Here is an 18,568-nt window from a genome sequence, read left to right on the forward strand (position 1 = left end):
TATACTTTCTAACCTCCTAGTTATGGTAAAAAGTATTTCATTTAAAACACTCCTTGTCCTTACACCTGGTCAACCACTTTTGGCACAGTGAGGGTAACTTTGTACAAAAGAATGTCTTAAGTTAGAGGCAAGTATGCTACATGTCCTACAAAGCTAGGAGGACGCCAGGTGGTCGCCCCAACCAGATGGTTTTCGGAATGTGTGTTAGTATGAAGGAGGGTACAGCAGTAAGACCTGAATTTGGACTGGGAGGTGCGTGTTCGAATAGAAATAACTTTTGTAGGCATTATAAATGAGACAAAATCTTATTTCGTTTGTTACTCGTACACAGATTCTTCTTAAAATTTTCATTCGCAAAATTTAATGTTTAAAAATCTCCTAAAAACACGAGTCGGTTACGCCCATCAATACTTATCATATGCTACTCTCCCACTCTACAATCCACGGAGATTACCATATTTTTCGCGGCTTATTTTGAATATAATTTTTTTATTACTTGGACCGAATTGAAGTTGATTATCTTTGGTAAATGTAGAATGACATGAAAAGCAGAAGCCTTTTTTTTATTTATAATATTAAAACAACAGGATTCCGTGTATTAAACAAAGAAATACAATTAATATTAAGCAAATTCTAAATTTGTAATAAAAATAAATTAAAGGTATTTTTAAAATAATAATCACAGATGACAATGTTGGTTTTCATGTACAAAATAAATATTAATTCATTGTTAGGCCGGGGCTCTTTTCAAAGTAAAAGTTTATGCAAACACTGAGTTAGAATTATGTACAAGTAGGCCAAGGAAGAACAAAGAAGAATTTGCCATATTAGTTGAATGAAAATAATATAAATCTAGAATTAATTTAACACAGATTTAGGCTGTTTAAAGCAAGTAATCAGTAAAACAGAAAATATAAACATTAACTTATCTCTAAAGGGAATAATCAATCATTTATGGTAAACCTACCTTTCCATGAAGTGTCTCATTATGAAGTTCTTCCAATGTAGGACGAAGGGCAGCCTGAATTGACATAATATTCCTATAATTATCCATTCTAGGTAAGGCTTCTCTAGTGAAATGGCGAAAACTTTTCCCATATGAACCAATATATTCATCGTCATCGTCGTCGCAAAGCCGGTCTAATTCTTCAGCATCTCGGGTTGCAGCGTCCACACGATTCACTTGAAATCTTGGACGACGTTCGTTCATTTCTGTCCAAGAATCACGTTGATTTCCTTCTCCACCTCCTTCTTTTTCTTCGTTCTTCGACATGGCTAAAAAAAAAAAATGCCCCTCTGTTGAGCAGAAGAAAGCCAACTGTTCTTAATAAAATAAACAATCAAAAAAAGTCTTTAGTTGTCCTTTAAAAATATATATATATTAGAACAGCGCGCACAACGTGTTTTAAAAAATTACCGGGGGGAACACACCGCTAGTCTCACCACTCACCGACGGCGACTTGTAAGTGAATGAAAGCTGGATCGCGGAGCTCACTCAACAAAAAAAAAAACTAATTCTTATGTCCCCGTAAGCTCCCCACCACACTGTACAAGAGCGCATCCATAATCAAATCGAGAAAGTTTTACGTTATATGAAACAGAGGAAGAATACATCAAAGATACCAAATGCAAATGCACCAACTTACAGGCGCGCGATATTGTTTTACGATTGTTCCTAGAATAATTTACTTTTATAAATAAACAAAAAATGATTATTTTTGAAAATGAGATAGAACTAAAAATAATTGTCTTTAAAGAATCATTAACTAAAAATATGTTTAACAAAGAAGGTTACACATTAATTTTCAACTTAACGAGAAATACATTCCATAAGTGAAGTAGTTATTGGGGGAACTGAAACTTTGCGAATTAGGGTAGATGACGCCACCAGTCGAACGCGTGGCTAGTTTTTAAACCTTACTTAAAGTAACCTCTCCTTTAACTTGTAAGTGAGGAGTGGTGGACAATATCTACAGTGTACATTTTAGAGGTAAATTTGTGATGGCTTTTACGTTGTGGAGATTATTTGAGGCAACACTTTTAGTATTAAATGCAGTCTGTGTTCTTCATGAAGAAAGATTTTTAGCAAAAAGTGAGATAAAATATTTTTGTATTCATCAAATCATAGAACGTAGCCGTAGTACCCTCTTTTAACTTGGCGCTAAAAGCCAAACTTTTTCATTTTAAAATATTCAGTGTCAAAAAAAAGTCTTGAGGCGACCGTTTCTATTAATACAATGCTATGTATTAATATAATAAGTATTGTTGACATTTGTAAGGTTATAATTTTCATCAATCTGTTCGCCGCATTTATTATTCATAATATAATATTAGAATGAGTTTTTTGTTTATTCTCAAATCGATTAAAAAACGTAAAGTAATTATCTAATCATTTATTACAATTTTTGGATAGTTGTTTCTCTTAATTTTGTTTTACCTTTTTAATTGCTCTCTTTGTATTTCAGTAGGCTGGACGACTAGGGGTCATTTGCAAGGTTTTGGTGAAGTACCCACTGCTAAAACGCAATTGTTAAATTTGATCTATTCTATTCGCACCGTTATGAGAGGTACCTAAATTTTTAACAGCAATAATTTTTTGTTTATTTCCGATTCTTGCACAGCTTGGTGTCAGAGATTTCATTTGATGCCAGGCACATATTAACTAAATTTCTAGTGAAAGTTAACAATTTTTTTACATTACCTCTAAAGAGTTGTCGAAGCATTTTGATTGCTTTTTGGGGGGAGAGAGAGACCTGATGGTTTAAGTGCTAAGAGAGATCAATTAAAACTGTCGTCTAAATAAATCATAAGATATATTTAGATTAAATTCTGATAACAAGTTGGTTGGCAATTAATAAAGAAGTTTTTGACCTTGTTAATATAATTATTTAAAATATAATATAATTCTATTTAAACTGGTGAGTAAAACTAAATTCTGGTTGTTTTTATTGATTGCCTATAGTTTAATTTCTGAATTATATCTATTTTTTTAACTCTTCTGTCGTGTGCATTCAGGGCAAAAAGTATTTGCATACCCTACATTCTACTAAAATCTTTGATTTCAAGATATTTTAGAGAAAAAAATTAATCATCTAAACTTGCATTAATTCCAAACATCTGAAGATTTATCACTCTCACACTCAACCTTCTTACTAACTGGTTCTTTTAAACTTGTCTGACTGATTACAGTGCCTTTGCAAACCAAGGTTTTAAGACAGGTTTATAAATTTTATCGCTGTTTCTCAATGTCCAGTTTTACTTAAGTCCTTGTCTTAACGTTCTTTACAAATCTCTTTCCTCAGTAATTGTGTTCTACTATATTCCCTCACTAACTCTGTTGAACACCCAGGCTCTTTTCTTGAGTTTTCGGAGAAATTTCATCAGCCAGACTGTCTAAAAAATTCTTACCAACTTATAGTTCTAGAATTAGACTCGCCTAGCTGATAATTAACTTATTATGATTAATATTTTTGACATTTCAAGTAAAATAAATACATCAACAAAATATAGGGTGTGCAACAACTTTCTGTCCTCATTGAAAACTATATTTATGAAATGAAATTCCTCAAATTAAAAATTAATTCATTTTTTCACTTTCTGTTTCAGTTCCCCTAATATTCATTAATACGATTACCATCATCATTAAATTATTGTTGGGATAACAAACGTTCATTGTTTAAAAAAGTTTAATATTAAAAAGACTACTTAAAAATGGCTAAAAGACGTTTTATAGATATTGGTGCAAACCTTATTGACAATACATTCACAGGAATTTATCATGGTAAGAGTGTACATGAAAATGATTTGGAAAAAGTGTTGGGACGTGCATGGGAAATTGGCATGGAAAAGATCATGATTACTGGTACAACTTATGATGATAGTAAAAGAGCCCATGCTGTTTCCTTGAGTGACCAGAGGTTGTACTGTACAGTCGGTTGTCACCCTACACATTGTCTTGAATTCGAGAATCCAGAACATGGAAGTCCGGATGCCTACGCGAAGAAGCTTCATCAATTGTATCAAGATTGTGGTAAAAAAGTTGTTGCATTTGGTGAAATTGGTCTAGACTATGATCGTCTTCATTTTTGTGGCAAAGAACAACAGAATAAATATTTTCAACAACAGTTATCAGTAGCTGAATCTTTGAAATCACCTCTATTCCTTCACTGCCGTGCTGCATTCCAAGATCTTTGTGAAACTTTGCGCAATCGAGATATCCGCTTACCAGGTGTAGTGCATTCATTTGATGGCACATGTGATGATGCTGAAAGTCTCATGGAACTTGGCCTTTACATTGGTATTAACGGATGTTCACTGAAAACAGATAAAAATTTAGATGTAGTAAAAACTATACCAGTTGAGAAAATTTTAATAGAGACAGATTCTCCTTGGTGTGATATTAGACCAACTCATGCTGGTCACAAATATATTCTTACTAAATTCAACGCTGTGAAAAAAGAGAAATGGAAAGAAGATGCAATGGTTAAAGGACGTAATGAACCTGCAACTATTTGCCAGGTTTTGGAAGTAATTTCAGCAGTGAAAGAAGAAGATATTGATCAATTAGGAAAGCAAATTTATAAAAATACTTTGAATTTGTTTTTCCCCGACGAAATAAAAAATTAAGACAATGAATGATAACCTAAATGGAATTTATTTATTTTCAATTGGTATTTGTGTAAAAATTTGTTATTTATTGCAAGTAAATTAAGACTTATGAAGGGAGTGAATTTTCATCTTTTAATCCCCGAAATAACGAATATTTAAATTCATTTGCAATTATAATAATTACAGTGACAATTATTAAATAATCATGGTATTTGTAGAATTTTAATAAAAAAAAAAGAGGGTTTGTTTCACCATTTTATGGTTCATGTCAAAGTTTTATTATTTAGGTAGTTCAACGATGATGATGGCTATAAATAATTTAAATTTTGAGATATATAGCGCTTTAATGGAATTATGCACCACTTTCTTAAAATCGCCCTTTCAGATATCCGGTGAAAACAGGTATTAAAAATTTAAAACATACTAAACTGTTCAAATTGTGGTAAGTATTGAATAAAATCAAAGGTATTTAGCTTAAACGTTACACTCCCTCTTATCAGTTTTGCATGAAAGTAATAATAGCAATAGTTACATGATTATAATCTATAAAGTAATTTTCCATTCGAAATAGTTCCTCCGCGCGGACGATTAAACGTCCCAGCTCTAGGCTACCCGCAAAGGGAAATTACTCTTTCCTTCGAAAATGCATGCTTTTGCACTTTTACACACGATCTTTAGAGACCTTATGGCCCCTTATTCACACCTTTCGTTCCCATCACCCATACACTAATTTAAAGAAAAGACTTATAAAACAGCTCTAATTAACATCGTACTTGCGGAGCACAAAATAAAAACAATGCTCATTAAGAAAATGCAACACAAGTACACAATTTCGTAATATACTAAGATTTATATTACTAAAAAGTTTTTTTTATATTGAAATACAGTGATATTAAGAACGTATACAGGGACATTACTAGCAGATTATACAATTTTTGCTGAGTTATACGGCAGTTCCCGTGTATTATAATTCATATATGTAGCTACGGAAATAATTATTGAGTTATTAGTAAAAACAAAGTCAACACAGTAGACTATTCATTCAATTCGCTACCATACAACAGTCGATAATGGCATGATCGGACACCTTCAACATTCCTAACCTTCTTCAAATGACTAACCTCTTAAATAGGTTATTTATATGTGTAAAGCATGTGAGGAGCATATGAATATTTTTTTAAACATTTTAGAATCTATCAGACTAAAAAATAATTTAAAATCAAGAAAGGAAAACATATTTTATATTCGTGAATGATTTTATAAGTTTGGGCATAATTCAAACACTGCTATGGGTAAACTAAATGTTACAATATTACGATATCTTACCAAAGAAGATTTCAGAGTGTTAACAGCCGTAAGTAATGACTTACTTAATTATCAATTTATTAGATAGTATAGAAGCGCGAGTTATTATGTTATGCTAATTTGACAGATTGAAATGGGAATGAAAAACCATGAACTTGTGCCAGGAGCTTTAGCCGCAGCTATAGCGAATCTTCGTCATGGAGGAGTACACAAGATATTGCGAGAACTTTGCAAAAATAAGCTTTTATCTTATGAGAGAGGTCGACATTGTGAGTGTCATAATTTAGTAAAAAAACTAAAGTTAACTCTTGATTTTTGGTTATTTGAGATGGATTGAATTTAAGTTATATTTTTCAGATGATGGGTACCGGCTTACGAATGCAGGATACGATTATCTTGCCCTTAAAACATTGACTTGCCGTGGTTCTGTATATTCATTTGGTAACCAGATAGGGGTTGGCAAAGAATCCAATATTTACATTGTGGCTAACGAAGAAGGAGATCCATTATGTCTCAAACTGCATAGGTATATTACAATTTTAATTAAAAGTTAATTCTAATGTTTACTTTTTAACTAAATGGAAGGATTTAGAGTTTTACTTTTGACAGGTTGGGACGTATTTGCTTTCGAAATCTGAAAGAGAAAAGGGACTACCACGCTCATAGAAATAAAGCGTCATGGCTCTACCTGTCGAGGATATCTGCCACGAAAGAGTATGCTTACATGAAAGCTCTAAAAGACAGAGGTTTTCCAGTACCCACGCCAATTGATATTAATAGGCATTGCATAATTATGGAACTTGTGAATGGAAAACCATTGTAAGTGAACTAATTTTATTTCTTGGGGAGTATAATTTATTGCTGAAATCCCACTTTTTTAACTTTTCTATTTAGTTCAAGTATAACACTCTTAATGTAATTTATCTGTGTAGGAGCCGACTTTACGAAGTTCCTGATGTAGAGGCCCTATACGATGAGCTCATGGAGCTTATAGTAAGACTTGGAAATTGTGGTGTCATTCATGGAGATTTTAACGAATTCAATATTATGGTCACTGAAGAAGGAAAACCTATAATTATTGATTTTCCACAGATGGTTTCTACTAATCATATTAATGCCAAAATGTAAGTAAATCCTTCATTTCATAGAGTAAGTTAGTAGTAAACGTACTTTACCATTTTAACTGCATTAGTAATTTCTACTTATATGTTCTTAACCTGTTCCTTATCCCTTATTCTTAACCCGTGGGCTAACTTAAGTGGCTATCTCAGTCTATCAAGAACACCATTTACACTGACAGCTGCCATAATCCATAAAAGACTGCCTAAAGGAGCAATTATTCCATCAAAAGATAGTGATGTATGCAACTATTTGAGGCAAACTACTTAGCTCATCATAAACCACACACACACTCTCTCGCAGACCCACATACTCGATACTCATGCTTTCTTGTGGTCAGTCTACGACAAGCCTATGCCAAATTGCACATTTCACTTACACGATCAGATTTGAGAAGCTTTACCATTTCGGTATTTGTCTCTCCTCACAATTAAATAATAATTAATTTAATTATTTGCAACACAAATTAATTAGGTACTCTTATTTGCAGGTTTTTTGAAAGGGATGTAAAATGTGTAAGAGATTTTTTTAAAAGAAGATTTGGCTATGAAAGCATGCTACATCCAACTTTTGATGATGTTTTGTAAGTAAAACTGGTAGTTTTTGAAGATTTTTAGTTTTATTAGTTAATTTGGAGTTAAAATTTAGATTTATTAAATGCCTAATAATATACATATACGCCTAATATATTATGTTTTAATTTCGGTAATAAGTTATTAATAAATAAATAAATGGTTGCAGTAGAGAAGATATTCTTGATGTTGAAATATGTGCAAGTGGTTTTACGCGTGAGATGGAAAAAGATCTATTGGCTGGTTTAGGCATAGCAGACGATGAAGAAGCTACGGAAACTGAAAGCGTTATTTCGTCCAGTGAAGAACAAGATGTAGACCAGAAAATTACCAAAGAACCAATAGAATCATTAAGACAGATGGTAGAAGATTCTTTAATGGAAAGCATGGAGAGAGTAAATAAAAGCAGTGTAAATAATATGATGAAACAACAAGACAAAGAATCTCTTGAAGTAAACTTTAAGACTTTCGAAATTGAAGGGGAGTTAACCAATAATGAAAATGTATCCTCGTTAATGCAGAAGAAAGAATCTGAGTTAAGTGATGCGGAAAAACTCTTACGGGAGTTTTCTTTAAAAAGTTTAACCAAACTTGAGGAAAATGTGGCTCCATCAGTTAATGATGAAAGTGTTGTTGAAGAAAACATCTCTGCAACTTATAAAGCGGGTAGCATATCTACGGCAACGTCTACTATTCCACCAGAAGAAATCCGAGAAAAATTGCGAAAAGCATTAGAGAAGAGAAGGAAAAATGAGGAAATGAAGAGAATTGTTGTTAAAGGAGAGGCAAGTGCTGTAACACGAAGAAGAAGGGAAAATCGGGATACCATTAAAGATTGTTCCGGTATTTGGGGCTGGGAATAGAGAGAACGATTTATTTCTTTGTATATATTTCTTAATGTAAATTTCAATCAATAATAATTTTATTAATTTAATTCAGTGTTATCTTCTTTTTCCAATTTTAACCTATTTAAATTTAGTATACTCTTAACTCCAAAACAAGTTAGTGCGGATATCGCTTATTCTAGACAAGCTTTTTTCAACAAACATCTTGTTTCTAAAAATATTATATCATGAAAAAAGGAATATTCGTCATGAATAATTTTTCTTTTGAGCTTTCCTTGACTTTTCTGCTAATAAGAGTGATACTAAGAACAGAAATCATTTTTAAAGTAATCCTTGTAAAGATTAGCAAAGAAAAACTTGAGCCCAAACTGAATGTCATCCAAAGTTTATAACATTCCAGAAAATATAAGACAATTAGAAATTTAGGAAAGCATTCAAAAAGATTGCTTGTAAAAACATTTTCTATAAGATGGTTGAATTTCTAAATCTCTAGTGCAAGGCTGAACATTATTCAATAAACTAAACCGACTTCTATTCAATGATTAAACTATCAGATCAGAATTTGGTAAACATTAATTTAGAGTGGGACATGTTTGATAATAATGTGATCGAATATTGTTTTAATGATTGTTCAACATACATTTTTCAAACTCCAGTCTTTGCATCAAACATTGTTTTACATTTATTTATCATTAACAATTTTAAAGGACTGTTATTTATTTATTTTGATTTAACGAGCTATGGGCGCTAATGGCCATAGACTCGATGCGCCGGCAAAAAAAAAACGAGCTATACAAATATTTAGTAAATATAATAATGAATAAAGCAACGAGATAGAATGTTTTGTAAAATAAGCTAATTCTATTAAACAATACACATCAAAAACCAAATTAACTAATAAAAGTTAGGGAGTAGTCTTTTTTTTATTAATTCCCATCTATAGAAGTTGTATCCCCGATGGATCCAAGTTAGCAGAACGGTCACTTCAACGTGAAATTCGCCGCATATCTAAGATTAAGAGTAAGAGCTGGTACATACGTACCCTGTGAATCTGATTAAGTAAGGGCATATTATAGATAAAAAGTTTTGGTTCATAAGTGCACATCATTTGAGCAAGGAGCTGTAAATTGATCTATTTTCCCAGAAGTCGATGCAGTAGTTTAGTATGTCCGTCCAGCCATAAACATTCACTTTTAGTATAAAGATTCAAATTAATCGTTTGTCAACGAACTTGTCAAGATAACGAACCAAATCTGCGGAGAGAATTTTTATTGAGTCAACTTTTGATGGAAGATCGACCTGTACTATAAAATAATTCACGCTGATATTTATAAGGATTCAATCTAATACACCATTCAAATAAAAATTAAAAAAATTATTTGTAGCCTGGAATGTCAGTAAATAGTTCGAATAACTTGCTCACTCGAATTCTGCGCAAAAAAAAAATAAAGTATACAAATTGAAAACTGACCCCTCGTTATTTCATTTGAATTCTTGGATACCCAACAGTTATAAGAAGTTAGTTTTTTATTTTAATAGACGTTTATGGGCTAAACATGTTTAAGATATATAAATTGATGTAGAGGAGAATTTAAAAGAAGAATATTAATTTGTTTTTCCACTACAATGTACAATGCATTGATTGGTGCCTATATAATGTTATAATAAAGCCCTGATTATATTTTTCGTAGCATTTTTTATCTATTATTTTTTATTCAATTGTATTGTTAACATTTCCGTTACGGAAAAATCTTGTTTATGAATCTCTCGATCAAATAAATTACAAGGACAAAACCACACAACGTTTGCTACTATATATTAGTAGGTTTCCGCTGTTTGTGATCGATTACAGCTCTGCTCTTGAACAGAAAAAATGAAGAAATCAAGTTGTCTTATTTATTGTGTCTTTCTAGTAAGTTATATTTCTAAAATTTTAATTTTTCCATTAATCAATATGTTGCTTCTTTTTCTTGGATGTATTCTCAAAAAAAATCAGTTGAGAAGTTAAAGAATAATTGTTTAAGGGCTAAGTAAAATTCAATTTTTATTTATTTTTTAACATTTTAAAAGAGTCTTGTTTTATAAATTTTTATGGTTTCGATATGCTATTTTATGTAATGAAAGGTGAATGATCTCGTTTACTTTTTTTTGGTTCTATCCTGGAGCCTCCAGAATCAGGTCAACCTCTAGAATTTTTTTTTTTTAATTGGTTCAAGTTACAGCTCCAAAAGTAATTATAGACGTCAGATAGAAGTAATTATAGATAGCAGATTACATTAAAGTACATTGATGTTTTGAAAACAGTTAAGGGCCGAATTAACATGTTCTTTACTTTTCCCATTTCTCGGATATCGCTTCAAATTTTCATTTTCCTTGGTAACAAGAAAAAGTAACAAAAAGTAGTTACTTCTAAAGTTACACTCATCAAAACATTTTTGAGTCCAAATAAATAGTTTTACTTTTCTTAGAAACTAGAGAATGAGGGATTATTAGAAGAAGGATTGTTAAAAGCGTAACTTACGAGGATTATAGGATCAGAAATTGAAAAAAAGTTAACCACTTTTGAGAAAGTAACTAAAAACAGAAATATCCATTCATTAAAAAATGGAAATTTTGTCCAGTAGTTACTGGCTGGATATCATGGGGGCTTATAAGAGAAAAGCTTTATGTTTGCTATATGTAATGAAATAATTATTCTGTTACGACAGATTGGACTTTTATTTGAATCTTCGCTAAGTCAGGGTGCTGGCGGAGGAGCAGGTGGTAATGCTGGTGCCGGATTTAACGTTGGAGGCAATGCAGGTGGTGACGCGGGGAGCGACGCAGGAGGCAATGCGGGTGCTGGAAGCAGTGCAGGGTTTGGCATGAATGCGGGTGCTGGAGCCAACGCCAAAAGCGGAGCTGGCGCTTAGACGAAGAAGGTTTTGCCTTCTTTTTGCCGAATCGTATTCAAAGTATAAGCGTCGAATACTAAAAATAAATAATTTCTAAAAAAAAAATGTTAAATTGCATTTAATTAAAAAATATTAGTTAAGCAATCAATTAATTATTTTTTGGTTTCATTCCCCAACTTTGGATGGTAAGTAATTATTTTACTTTGGCCTAGTAAATGGTAATTGGACGTTAAGCCCCGCCTGAAAAAACAGGCGATTACTTTACTTTACTTTTATATTTTACTTTGGATGGTAAGTAATTATTTTAGTTATGCGAAGAGGTAGATAGTTTATGTGAAACAGTTATCAAGTCATGCACCGAGAATTAATGAATACTCTATGGCCAATTTTGATGAAAGTTGTCATAAAATGTAAAAATATAATAATAGCTAAGTTGCAAATGAGTTTGTATTATGATTACCTAAAGTTTGATTGAGTACCTTAAACTCTACCTTAACAAACACTTTTAATTAAAACTTTTTTACGAAAATTTGTTTTAAAGAGAGTTTTGATTTATATGGAATTAGCTCATTCAATTAAATCCGTACTTCTCGTTGAATAGTGGTGTCACATCAGGAGTTGTAGATTTAAGTGTTTGTAATTACCACAAAAGTTTAATTAAAATCGTATGAACCGTTTATGAGAAAAATCAACTGGAAATATACGGGCATGAAAACTATTTAATTAAATCCAAACCACCTCTTCTTCCAGAAATGCCATCAATCATACTTGCCTGGAAAAGTGTCAAATGAAATTTATAAAACTACGTATTTACAATTAATACAATAATTTAAATAAAATCGTAGGAGCCGTTTTTGAACAAATTGTAAAAAAGGAAAAGATCTACTAGTGAAGATTCATAAGTTTAGTGAGTCCTTTCATTAACTTTTGAGCTATTATTAGAGTCATTGAAGAGAAAATCGCTAAGCTTACTCTAAAGTCCTTCAGAGCCCACATAGCCAGAGATACAGCTCAGAAAAACAACAACGATTAAGCTAATTCCTTTCCTAAAAGGCCATATTTTTAGTATACGAAGTTTTATGAAATGAATTAAATCAAATAATATTCTGCTGATATCCAATTTTGTTCGTATCTTCCCTCATTTTGAGAATGAAGAGAAAAATCCGTTGGAGGCAATGTCGGGTTTTGGGAGAGGTCAAGTTGGTTGTGAACTATTTTGTAAATAACAAAAAATGAATAATGAAATTTGTGGATGGAAACAACGATTGGATTGGAATTTTGAGTTGCTACGCTAAGGGTATTTTTGATTCTTTTGTTTTGAACTTAAGAAACGTCTCTTATTCATGATAAAAAAAAAGACCACAAACTACCTCTGCTAATCATTGGTCAATAATTTTGTTTATGTAACCACCTCAGCAGTATTTTATACCCTTCTTGCTTCTAATTAAACATGTTTTATAAATTTAGTCGAAATCAATGTAAAAGCCTATCAGGAACATGCAATATGTTTAACAGGTAATTTTAAATTTTCAAATCTTACAGCCTACGCTGCCTCTTGTCAATAAAGAGTACTACTTACTTGTTAGATAAAAAGGTGCCTTTTTAAAATATCTTATAAGATAAAAACAAGTGACTATACTCGTAACAGCTCCAGCTTATTTTGATTTTACTAGTTTTATAAATATGTTCATAATCAAATATAACTGCAATTAGCATTATCTGTGCCTACACTTCTCTTGTAGTTCAGAGAACCATCGCTAGAGAACGCATTTTTATTTTAACCTTTCTAATGTTTACTATAGCGGGAAATATGTAATTGCTCTTCAGTCCGTTTTAAAGTTCGTTATAGGCAGTCCACGCTTACCTTAAGTGATTTCATTGCAAGTTTTTTTATAATGAAGACTTTTCCATAATTTTCAGTTTGAAGGCGCGAGTTCTCATGGATTTGCAAGCTGTATTAAATTCATAATAATTATTGAAGCGGTTTCAATTTTACCCCGGACTTAGATCGTAATAAACAATGGAAAGTAAGTCGTCTCTTATTTTAACTTGCAGCTGTACAGTGGAGTGGTTGTCAAAAAGTGGTATAGTTAATAAATCAATTAAAGGACAAAATGTTAATGTACGCATAGTTAGAAATGAATTCAGGGATATATTTTTAGTACTTGAATCTAAAGCAATCAATCAGAAATTCCTTATGAAAGGAGTTAACGTTCATAAGAAATTCATGCAAGAAGGAAAAGCCACTATAAATTTTACAGAAATTCCTTTAAATGTTTTTATACACAATGCACCTCCCGCTCAGTTAGTTTCATTTTTAAAAACACTCTTTATAAAATTGTGCAGCTCCAAAAGCTCACCAAAAACTTGTATCAGAGATAAATTACTTTCTACAAAATCACAAGTATTAGAAGAAGTTAGCCCAGTAAATCATAAAGATATTACCAGGGTTAAAGCAGATAATGTCACACTCAAAAGGCCTATAATTAAACAGGAACAGAATACGGTGAGTTTTTTGATCATGTCTTTGAGCTGTGATTAAAGTTCTCTTTAAGAGTCTGCCATTAAAAAGAAATACCTTTATTTTTTAATTAACAGACCAATAAGAAAGTTTGTTTAAACTCAATATCATCTTTAACAGAAGAACAAAAACAGATATTGGATGCTGTTTTGAGGGGCTCCAACGTTTTTTTCACAGGTTTGAATTTTATATTAAAATCATTAATTAATAACAGTGTGAGTAAACAAATGTAATTTTTTGTTGAAATTTTACTGTTGTCATGAAAAAATTAGAAGTTTGCAGATATTCAAAAAGACCATGTACTTTCTTTTAACTCATCTTAATGGACTAGTTTAAATCAATCTCAATCTTATTTGGATGCGTCCTTAGGTGGAGCTGGCACAGGAAAGTCGTATTTATTGCAATATATATTAAGTTCATTACAACCAGACGTGACTGTAGCAACTGCAAGCACTGGTTCTGCAGCTTGCCTTATTGGTGGAGTCACACTTCATTCGTTTGCAGGTAAATTAATGCAATTTCGGCAGCTTATCATATTCCTCGTTTAAGTCAAGGAGAATTTTTTTTTTTATAGGAATCGGTTTAGGTGAAGGAACTTTTGATAGATGTTTAAACCTTGCCAGTAGACCTGCTGTGAAACAGTGTTGGAAGCGATGCAGACATTTAATTATTGATGAGATTTCAATGGTCAATGCTGCATATTTCGAGGTAAATCTAGAAACTAATTAGGAAAGAATAGAATAATAAATCTACTCAAGAGTAGTAGATTCAAAAAACGGCACTATATAACAATGATATGTACTAGATTTTTTGTCTAGAGTTTGTATTACCTAACAAAATTTTTATTTTTTTGCAGAAAATAGAACGGGTTGCCAGAAATATAAGGGAAAATGACCGTCCATTTGGAGGTATACAACTAATAGTTTGTGGAGACTTTCTACAGTTACCTCCAGTTAATAATGATAAAAAAAAGTTCTGCTTTATGAGCGAATCTTGGAATAAAATGAGCTTTCAAACTTATTATTTAAAAGAAGTACACAGGCAAAATGATATAGTATTCATTTCAATATTAAACAGCATTCGACTCGGAAGGTTTGGTTCATTTTTATCTATTTTGTAGCGAACAGAAATCATTTCCTCAAAAACTTTGTTGAATTTGTTCTGTTTCTTTTCTTTGATTATTGTTGAGTTTCGGATTTTCACTCATCTAAAAAAAAGTCACTCACTCGTGGAGCTAACGTCAGATGAAGACCCGAAATCAACGTAACTCATTTTCAAGTTTTTTTTTTTTTAAATTGAAGAAACTTAGCCTTCGACTTTGTCAAGTTACTTTCATTGATTAGGATTTGAAAGTAACAAGTAAACAAGAGTGTGAATCGTTCTCGCATACTTCTTCCACTAAGCTGTTAACTTGAGATTGCCTTCTAGGCGTTTGGCTGTTTAAATTTTGCAGGTTGCACCCTATTTTTGCTAAGATATTCTGGATTGTTTCTTGTGGATCAAGCCGCGGATACCGTAAAAGAAATAATAATATTGAGGAAATATATTTTTCGTTTTGTAGAGATACTTTCATTAAGATTCCAAATTACTAATTAAAATCAGCGGTCCCTCTTATTGTTTTTTTCTTCCTGTCTAACAATTATGCCTTTATTTCTTACTAAGTATTAATTGATTTGTTTTTCAGTGTGACTCCTGCTATGGTAGAACAATTGCAAAACACAGAAACTCAGCATATAGAAAAGGAAGGAATTTTGGCCACAAGACTCTGTTGTTACACAAAGGAAGCTAAAGAAATTAATGATTCTAGGCTAGCTAAATTAACAGGTAAAACTTTTTGAATTACTGAAATTCAAACAAGGGTAAAGGGTCTGCGCTAATATTTAAATAAATAAATAAACGATTAAAAAAACTGCAATGAACTGTTTTACAAATTGAATATGATGATATATCTATTTATAAGCATGCTTTGAAACAGAAAAACAAATATAAAGATCAAAACTTTTATAATACAAGAAATAAACAACTTTACTTTTGTAAAGAAAGAATCTTTTCGAACTCTGGACACTTTTAAAAGTATATTTCTGGTGAAAATTAAAAATAAAATATCCGCATTAGTGTAGGACTAAGAAAAAGACTAAGTGCTCCAGATGATCTCACATTGTCACTATTGTCTTAACATTTTTGTCTTGACATAGCCTAAGCTTTGATGAAAAAATAAATTCTTAATACTCTGCTGGACATGAATACAAAATGTTCTGTGTACTTTAGAATAAAAGAAGAAATTTTGCAAATCTTTAGCTATAACTTCTTTCCTGACTTTACACAGATTCTTCTTCTAGTGGCTTTAATGTTAGAATTCATTGCCTATTTTTATACTTAGCCTGTACTGTACTAGACAAATACATTCCTTTGCATAGTAATAATTAACAAAATAAAACTTCTAGGTGATACAAAAGTTTATGAAGCTGTAGATAGTTCACCAATGGTCACAACTTTGTTGGATGAATGTACCCCGGTTGCAAAGAGCATTACATTAAAAGTAGGTTGTCAAGTGATGCTTTTAAAAAACATTAATATATCACTTGGGTTAGTGAACGGAGCTAGGGGCATCGTTGAAAAATTTACCAATGGTGAGGGCACACCTTTTCTCACAATGTACACAGTAAATTTGGTATTTTTTTTTTTTTAAACGTGTATTTTATTTTTTCAGGAGAGCCGGTAGTAAAATTTTTATGCGGTAAAAAATATTCTGTAAAACAAGAAAAATGGATAGTCAAAACCGCTAATGGTAGTACAGTAATTCGAAAACAGATTCCTTTACGTTTAGCTTGGGCGTTTTCTATCCATAAATCTCAGGTAAAGTTACTATTAAAATTGCTAAATCTAGAAATGTAGAATTGTGCTATTCTTAAGAGGCCTGTAATTTTTTCCTACAAATTTTTAAATCCGAGAGAACACTAATGAATCCTATGTAGAGGTTAATAGATTGGAGTATAGATGGGGGCCTTGACTTACCATTATAACGTTAGGCTGGATAAGAGAAGATTTTGCGTATACCATCCGTACTTGGTCCTTTTATTAGATTTATATATACCGCAAAGTCAATCAATCAGAAAATAAGTAGCATTGGTCATCAATTTCCAAATGTATGTCCCGTGTTTAGGGATGCTCTCAAGCCAAGACCATTACTTTTTCGATCAAGTAGCTCAAAAGTTTTTCCACTGCTAGATTCTTCGTGACCTTACCCTTGGTACTTATAGCATAGCACAGCGCTTTCTGTTTGCACTAGCATTCATTTTCTTTTTTTTTTTTATAACCTACAACGAAAATTAACATAATTCATATAAATAAACAATAACTAGTATCTGTTTATTTGTTTTACAGGGATTGACCCTGGACTGTGTGGAAATTAGTTTGGATAATACATTTGAAGCTGGCCAAGCTTATGTAGCTTTATCTAGAGCGAAAAATTTGAAATCCATCCGAGTTATTGGATTCAATTCGAAACAAGTTTGGGCAAATTCAGATGCTTTGAGATTCTATAAAACTCTAGTACCATATAATCAAGAATTTATTCCTCTAGGAAAGAAAAGAAAATCTCAGAAGAATTTATTTCCAGTTATAGATTTATGACCAAAAATTGACTTTATACAATATTTTTAAATGAATTTAATTTATGAATGTGGCTTGTTTGGCCCTGACTGTCTTAATTTAAAAAATACTTATTTTTTTATATTTTAAATAAATTATAAACTCTTCCCTTATTTTTAGTCAGCGAAAGTATTGCCACGGTGTCAAAAAAAAAACTTTTTAGCGGATATATGTTTTGAATTTTCCTGACTCTGAGAAGTACATAGCTTTTATACATTTTTTAAAATTTAAAAAAAAAAACTACTTGGACTGAACGTGTTTAAACATCTGTGATAACAAAACATCTCAAAAACGAAAAGTTGTAGAAAGCTCACATTATTTATTCTGTTTTATTTTCCTGCCAATTTTGGCTAATATTATCAACTGGAAAAGCTATTGCGCCTATTGTTGCGATTTTTTTACTAATCTCGAAAATAGCTCTCAAAGATTTTCTTTTTACTTACAATTTCCCTCGTAAATGCTTAAAACATTTTATTCAGAAATCATGAATTAGTGGGGTTGAGATGCTGAAGCCATAAATGCTCCACCAAAGCATTTAAAATCATTTTCTTTTAACTTAAAAGCGTTACTAGGAAAAAATAGTCTCTTTTATCGGATTGTGCAATTAATCGAATAGTTTTCTGAATTACCATTTTTAATTCCTTGGTGCAGCTCCAATAATTCACTTTCTAAACTTCCCGTGCTCACTTGTAAATCAAGTTAGGTATTATTAGTAATACATATTTAGACAATCAAATTATAATTATTGATAATCTTAAGTTCTGATTTTCATGATTTTATTTAGGATGAGTTAATGCTAATTAAATGTGAGACGATCAATGTTTGTGTGAAAGTAATCAATGTGATTTGAAAAACTACTAAGAAAATATATGTAATAAATTTAGCTAATTTTTTTTTTTCACTTTATTTTTATATTTACAACTGCAACAATTGTTGCACCAAGTAAATCTGATCTTATTGGTTCAGTTCTCTTGAAAAGTCATGGTTGGAGCAATCACCCACTGGCGAAACTCCTTCACAATGATTTAATCATAACAGATCTCTAGGCCATTT

General features: G+C 31.6%; 5 protein-coding genes across 5 annotated transcripts in view; 4 read left to right on the forward strand and 1 right to left on the reverse strand.

The window, feature by feature from the left end:
* The window catches only part of Ncc69 (sodium chloride cotransporter 69), a 68,990-nt gene extending 67,524 nt beyond the window's left edge, over positions 1 to 1,466 (reverse strand). The window contains exon 1 of the mRNA XM_074121567.1: positions 968 to 1,466. Within this exon, the coding sequence (XP_073977668.1) occupies positions 968 to 1,273 (306 nt within the window). The 5' untranslated portion in view covers positions 1,274 to 1,466. The remainder of the gene's footprint in view (positions 1 to 967) is intronic.
* Positions 1,467 to 1,955: 489 nt separating this feature from the next.
* LOC141450776 (immediate early response 3-interacting protein 1) lies at positions 1,956 to 4,725 on the forward strand. The gene is made up of 3 exons (XM_074121578.1): positions 1,956 to 2,092; positions 2,466 to 2,567; positions 3,607 to 4,725. Exons 1-3 carry the CDS (start codon positions 2,002 to 2,004, stop codon positions 3,660 to 3,662), a joined length of 249 nt encoding a protein of 82 aa, XP_073977679.1. The 5' UTR covers positions 1,956 to 2,001; the 3' UTR covers positions 3,663 to 4,725.
* Positions 3,712 to 4,725, forward strand: LOC141450774 (deoxyribonuclease TATDN1). The gene has a single exon (XM_074121569.1). It carries the CDS (start codon positions 3,712 to 3,714, stop codon positions 4,624 to 4,626), a length of 915 nt encoding a protein of 304 aa, XP_073977670.1. The 3' UTR covers positions 4,627 to 4,725.
* Positions 4,726 to 5,019: 294 nt separating this feature from the next.
* On the forward strand, positions 5,020 to 8,538 carry RIOK2 (RIO kinase 2). Its single transcript, XM_074121568.1, has 7 exons — positions 5,020 to 5,962; positions 6,041 to 6,182; positions 6,271 to 6,439; positions 6,523 to 6,732; positions 6,846 to 7,037; positions 7,523 to 7,615; positions 7,774 to 8,538. The coding sequence occupies exons 1-7, from the start codon at positions 5,897 to 5,899 to the stop codon at positions 8,465 to 8,467; spliced, it is 1,566 nt and encodes a 521-aa protein (XP_073977669.1). The 5' UTR covers positions 5,020 to 5,896; the 3' UTR covers positions 8,468 to 8,538.
* Positions 8,539 to 13,100: 4,562 nt separating this feature from the next.
* Pif1 (Pif1 DNA helicase) lies at positions 13,101 to 18,398 on the forward strand. Its single transcript, XM_074121579.1, has 9 exons — positions 13,101 to 13,849; positions 13,942 to 14,041; positions 14,234 to 14,368; positions 14,439 to 14,572; positions 14,721 to 14,956; positions 15,549 to 15,688; positions 16,309 to 16,494; positions 16,575 to 16,720; positions 17,249 to 18,398. The coding sequence occupies exons 1-9, from the start codon at positions 13,364 to 13,366 to the stop codon at positions 17,495 to 17,497; spliced, it is 1,812 nt and encodes a 603-aa protein (XP_073977680.1). The 5' UTR covers positions 13,101 to 13,363; the 3' UTR covers positions 17,498 to 18,398.
* The last annotated feature ends 170 nt before the right edge of the window (positions 18,399 to 18,568 follow it).

This window comes from Rhodnius prolixus, unplaced genomic scaffold, assembly GCF_049639745.1.
Source record: "Rhodnius prolixus isolate KJV_2025 unplaced genomic scaffold, Rpr scaffold_8, whole genome shotgun sequence".
Taxonomy (NCBI): Eukaryota; Metazoa; Arthropoda; class Insecta; order Hemiptera; family Reduviidae; genus Rhodnius; species Rhodnius prolixus.

Coding starts and splice junctions, on each gene's coding strand:
- LOC141450776 (XM_074121578.1), top strand. CDS start 2,002: ATGGCTTTTACGTTGTGGAGATTATTTGAGGCAACACTTTTAGTATTA. Junction 2,093..2,465: donor AGAAAGATTTTTAGCAAAAA/GTGAGATAAAAT, acceptor TTTGTATTTCAG/TAGGCTGGACGACTAGGGGT. Junction 2,568..3,606: donor TATTCGCACCGTTATGAGAG/GTACCTAAATTT, acceptor TTTCTGTTTCAG/TTCCCCTAATATTCATTAAT.
- LOC141450774 (XM_074121569.1), top strand. CDS start 3,712: ATGGCTAAAAGACGTTTTATAGATATTGGTGCAAACCTTATTGACAAT.
- RIOK2 (XM_074121568.1), top strand. CDS start 5,897: ATGGGTAAACTAAATGTTACAATATTACGATATCTTACCAAAGAAGAT. Junction 5,963..6,040: donor ATTTCAGAGTGTTAACAGCC/GTAAGTAATGAC, acceptor CTAATTTGACAG/ATTGAAATGGGAATGAAAAA. Junction 7,038..7,522: donor AATCATATTAATGCCAAAAT/GTAAGTAAATCC, acceptor TCTTATTTGCAG/GTTTTTTGAAAGGGATGTAA.
- Pif1 (XM_074121579.1), top strand. CDS start 13,364: ATGGAAAGTAAGTCGTCTCTTATTTTAACTTGCAGCTGTACAGTGGAG. Junction 13,850..13,941: donor TTAAACAGGAACAGAATACG/GTGAGTTTTTTG, acceptor TTTAATTAACAG/ACCAATAAGAAAGTTTGTTT. Junction 16,495..16,574: donor CGTTGAAAAATTTACCAATG/GTGAGGGCACAC, acceptor TTATTTTTTCAG/GAGAGCCGGTAGTAAAATTT.